Here is a 5,199-nt window from a genome sequence, read left to right on the forward strand (position 1 = left end):
GCTTTGCCAGGATCGAGGAATGGAGACTAAATTTCTCTCTAAGGGCGTCTCCTGTGAGACTCGGAAGTCATCTTAGAGGGACGTTCGGAGTCGGATCGATGGTATAAAACTGATGCACCAATTATGAAGAGTTTTGGTGCAGAAATCGTTTGAAATTGAACCATGGAAAAGGACATACTTTATTTTTTACACAACAAAACATAATTCAAAGGTGATAATAGAGATCATTAAAATATCAGGAATCTGAGTGTAGGGCTAAAAATTTCCCCAGTTAATAATTGTCTCAAAATAGGTACATTAAATGCTGTATAATGAAATTCTGAGGTAAGTGTAATTGGTTACATTAGTAGCAAATTAAAGTATCTAAAAACATACTTTGAGGACTTTTTATAAACATTTATTATTTTAGCATTAAAAAACAATCAAAATAGCATTTTGAGTCATTTGTAAAAAACTCAAGCTTGATATATCGCTCAAGGAGAATAGGTATTAATAGTTTAAAAACATTAAAAAATATTACAACGTATCAAATTATAATATTACTTCAAGTTTGTATTGGAAACAAAAATGTTAAGGCAAATAAGAAACATTATTAAAATCTGCTGAAGAAAACGAAATAATAAATACTATTTCTTGTATAACTAGACAAAAAAACGTAAAAGGTCAACACAAAAAAGTGTGTTTCGAAGCTTATAAACATTGAAAAGGGTTATTAAGCAGCGTAACGTCAATGCAACAAAAAATTGTGTAGGCAGATGCTGGTTTCCACTTGACTAACCCAAGTGAAGCACTCGTGGCAGTCTGCATTGTTATTAATAAGGCGTAACCGAATTACCCTGTTTGTGTCATGCCGCTGCGCCAAAACAGGGGTCTTCGGATACCGATATCATTAAGGATGGATGTCCATTTCATATTATCTCGTAGCAAGTACCCATGTCCTACTTTTATTTGTGTTTACTTTTAGTTTTTTATATTTTTCGAGGTTCTCTAGTTACTTTAGTCTGGAAGAGACCATCAGATATTAGAAATTTCAAATTTTAAGTCATTTGTATTCATGCAAAAAATATTGATAGATTGCCTTTTATTTTGTCATAAACAACAAATTGATTTTCTAATGACCGACTTGATTTTTTTTTTTTTGGAAAATGTACAGCTACCTAAAATTGTTTTCCAATTAGTTTCAGGTACTCCAGTAGATGAGTCCTTGGATTTTTTGATAGAATTAAAATATGTAGTTGAAAATTCAAAATTAACAAGCTAATTTTTTTCTGATTGTAATTCCAATAATTTAGGTGACCCGATGGTCACCTAAATTATGGATGGTTTATTGGCATAAATTTGGTGATATAAGCTTATAATTTCATTAAAAAAAAAGGATTGTTGACTTGGGTTATACCTACTCTTTTATAAAAATATCTCCAAAATAGTCTTGAACCTATCAATGCCTTCTGAGTTAAAGTTACACAATTGATGAATTCTGTTGATAATGATTATGATGAATGAGTTGAGGCTATTGGATCGCCTTCCACCTTTCCATAGGAAGTAAAAGAAATTGAAAATCTAACATTTTTTAAAAGAGCAACTGTTGTGTTTTTCTCAGCAGATCCTGCCTTCCAAACCAGAGATAGTCACTAGTCTCTACAAACAAACAAAGCTAACTTTTCAAAAGTGCTTGTAAACTAAGCCTACTAGAAGAAAAGGAATATTGAATTTGAATTCCAATAATTTTAGTCTTGTAAAGAAGTTTCAAGACAAAAGTTCAAATCATTTAATCTTTAACTAGCATTGCACGCTATGTGCGAGCATTAAAGTTCATAAATACTAAATTATATTATTAGCGATTATAAAGCTCGATTAGTTGTGTTGTTAAACTTGTCAGGATAATACCAAATAGATAGGAATTAGGAACATGTCTTAACTTTAACTAAAGCTGTGTCTATTAAACATTATTAACCTAAATTTGACTTTGATTTGTTTTCTGATTAGAGCCAAGAAATTAAAGATCTAAGAGTTAAAAAAGTTCAAAACCAATCAGGGTTATTAAAGTTTTGAAAAATACCTTTTTCCCTATATTGTAAATTAGTAAGGCTTACCAATTGAGAAGATCGACTGAACAGATATATTATAGAGATAACTAAAGTCGCAGTAGGATATCCATAAATGATAAACACTCTGAAGACATCACCTGTAATCTATAAAAACCCAAAATGTCGTCCCAAACTAACACTTACCGGCGTAGAAATAAAAACAAATGTAGTATTTCCTCAATGAGTTTATTGCGCCAGAACAATAAATGAAGCTGATCATTATAACGTTTACTTTCAACATCGATTACGAATACTCTACACGATACCACATCGTACGCCGATTCCATTAATATTTATAATATTCAGAGTCCGTATTGCACATCGCTTCACAAACGCCAACTTAATACCCAAGCGGTAATATCCCTATAACTTACAGTTCGTGGGATCGAATAATTAATTATTACGATATATTTGTCTAAATATCACAAGAAAATACAAAACGAAATACGATAGAATTAACACATTTAAAATTATTAACAATTAAATATACAAGAGTTCGTACGCTCGAGGGTGAGGTATCACCACGTCGCGCGGGGGTCGCACGCGTTGCGTCATGACACCGGCACGTGGTGTTGGTACAACTGGTCCTGCCGCTCGCACAGTGACGTCATCTTCTTGTACGACTCGGAGGTCTCACGAAAAAGCAGCTTGGCGTCGTCGCGTGGTCGAGCGTGCGCCGCGTCCAGCCTGCCTGGGGATATGACCGGCGGCGACGACGCTGACAACGGAGACAACGACTCCCGCGCCGACTGGGCCCCTGCCGGCGCACCGTAAGGACCCCCTGGCTGCATCGCCCCACCGCCCAACAAGTAAGGACTAGGAAAAAACCCGCGATCGCCCATCTGGGGAAACATACCGGCTTGCAGAGCTGTCAAATTCCTACTGTAAAACTTCATAGTTTCTGTCACGTAACTAGGAATCTGTGCGGACTCTTCGCCGTATCTTAGGCTTTCCAGGGTAGATGCGAGTCCTTTTATGTCCGCGTACAATTTATTGAGTAATTCGGCGTTCACTTCGAAAGCGGGCCTCTGTTCTTGTGTTTCGGGAGATGTCGTCGACAACAAACGCCGGTGCAGGTCTACGTTGGAACTGTGACGGTCTCGACTCCTCCGCGACTGAAACGCCGCGTCGCAACCGTTGACGTCGCAAGGATGCAGCAACTTTAGGTGGTCGTTTCTGTAATGCATGCGCAGCGTGAAGTGGTTCTGAAATATTTTGCCGCACGCCGTACACCGATCGGGGTTTTCGTCGTCGATCGGTATTTCGAGATCATTGATATCCGCCCGGTCGTCTGTTCGGTCGCTGCTAGCTGACCGCGAGCGGGCGCGCGCCAGGCGCTCCTCCATTGCGTGGAGGTCACTACCACTGTCGCTAGGCGTGTAGAGATCCGACCGGAGCCTCAAGCCCTCCCGAACGACGCTCGGCGCACTCGACTCATCGTCAGATTCACTCTCAGCCTTCACTCTTGTCACCGATTCCGAGTCCACAGTCGGTTCCTCGCCGTTCTGAAATGGCTCCCACTTCTCAGGCTTCTGTTTCTTGAGCGAGAGAGGCTCCTCGTCCGGTCGACTAGAACCAGGCGTCGATAGGTTTCTGAATAAATCCCCATTGTACTCCTCGTCCGATACGCTGTATTCATTATTCTGCGAACATCTCGTTGGATTCCCGCTCTTTCTCTTACGTTTGTTAGGAATCAAAGATTTATCGTCCATAGCGGTGGGGTCGGTTCTCGACTCTGATTGCACGGGTGGAGATTTAATGTCATCTTTCTTTTTATTTACACTTAAGTCTTCCGGTTCGTCAATGTAGCTCGAACGTTTCTCCTCCGGTAAATTAGTATTAATTTGCGAAACGTGCGGTTTCTCTTTATCATCATCGTCCGAAATGTCATCATTATTATCACTACAATTAACAGATTCCTCCTCGTGCACTGCGATAGGTTTAGCGAGATCTAACGCGTGCCGAGGTTGATGGTGATGGGGCGATGGAACATTTCTGTACATTTTTTCAATTTCACTGAAGTTGCGGAGATCGTCGAGTGGAACTCGCGGAGGTAGGTGAGGCGGGGCGGGCGGCGGCAGGCGCGCGGCCAGCTCGGGCGGCAGCAGCGCGGGCGGCGGCAGCGGCAGGCGGGCCAGGGCCGGCAGCAGCGAGAAGGGCTGCGCCGAGCGGCCGTCGTGCGCGGAGATCTTGCGTCTGACGTGCGGCGAGTGCAGCTTGGGGTTCGGGTTGGCGCTGTGCCGGTTCCTCGACCGCCGCGAACTGAACATCATCGTGCACCCCTCCACCGTACACTTGTGCATCTCCCGCAGGTGCACCGCCGAAAAGTGAATTTTTAGCGCGCCTTTGTCGCAAAAAGTTTTTAAACAAACATTGCACTGCACTCTCTTCTTCCCGGTCGCGGGGTTGACGAACTGCACCCCGAGGCCGAGCGGCCAGGGCGCGGGCGGCGGCTCGCGGCGCTCCGGGTACTCCGGGGAGCGGTCGCACTTGTCGTCGTCTCGGCCGCTGAAGCTGGCGCCCAACTTTCGGAAGTCGAACTGAGGCGCGGGCTGGCTGACGCGCGGCATCATGAAGTAGTCTAACCCGGCGGGCAGGCCGGGGACCGCACCGAACTCCTTGCCGTCCATCACGTCGCGGACATGCTCCGGATGACTCCGCGCGAGATACGAGGCGGGTGGCGCGGAACGCGGCCGCTGTGCGACTGAGGACGTGCGACACAGGTGACCGCGCGGGCGGCGCGCGACAAAGGCCGGCGGGAGGGGGCGCGCGGTGGGGCCGGGGACAGGTGGGAGGAGCGAGCGCTGGGCGGAGCGGATCGATGCGCAGTGGGGACAAGCGACACTGCTCGGCCACTGTAAACACGAGCGGAGTGAAGCAAACCATCGCGTTACGTAACTGCACTAGAGTACGCACGCAGCGCTACCGACAGCAGCACGAGCCGGGGATTGAGTGCTTACCTCTGCCGTGACACTAGCATGTGCTAGTCTACAGGGCTTTACTACGGTCGACTCTAATTAGTAGGCACCGATAAGTATAACTCTAACTGACTTCAACGACACTAGAATTAGGAACAAAGGAATACAACATAGGTATTACGGTTAAGTGCAAA

The 5,199-nt window shown here is 44.6% G+C and overlaps 1 protein-coding gene across 1 annotated transcript; it reads right to left on the reverse strand.

The window, feature by feature from the left end:
- Positions 1–2,257: 2,257 nt before the first annotated feature.
- On the reverse strand, positions 2,258–4,857 carry LOC112046369 (zinc finger protein basonuclin-2-like). Its single transcript, XM_024082999.2, has one exon. The coding sequence runs from the start codon at positions 4,715–4,717 to the stop codon at positions 2,639–2,641; it is 2,079 nt and encodes a 692-aa protein (XP_023938767.2). The 5' UTR covers positions 4,718–4,857; the 3' UTR covers positions 2,258–2,638.
- Between the last annotated feature and the right edge of the window lie 342 nt (positions 4,858–5,199).

Source organism: Bicyclus anynana, chromosome 17 (assembly GCF_947172395.1).
Source record: "Bicyclus anynana chromosome 17, ilBicAnyn1.1, whole genome shotgun sequence".
Taxonomy (NCBI): Eukaryota; Metazoa; Arthropoda; class Insecta; order Lepidoptera; family Nymphalidae; genus Bicyclus; species Bicyclus anynana.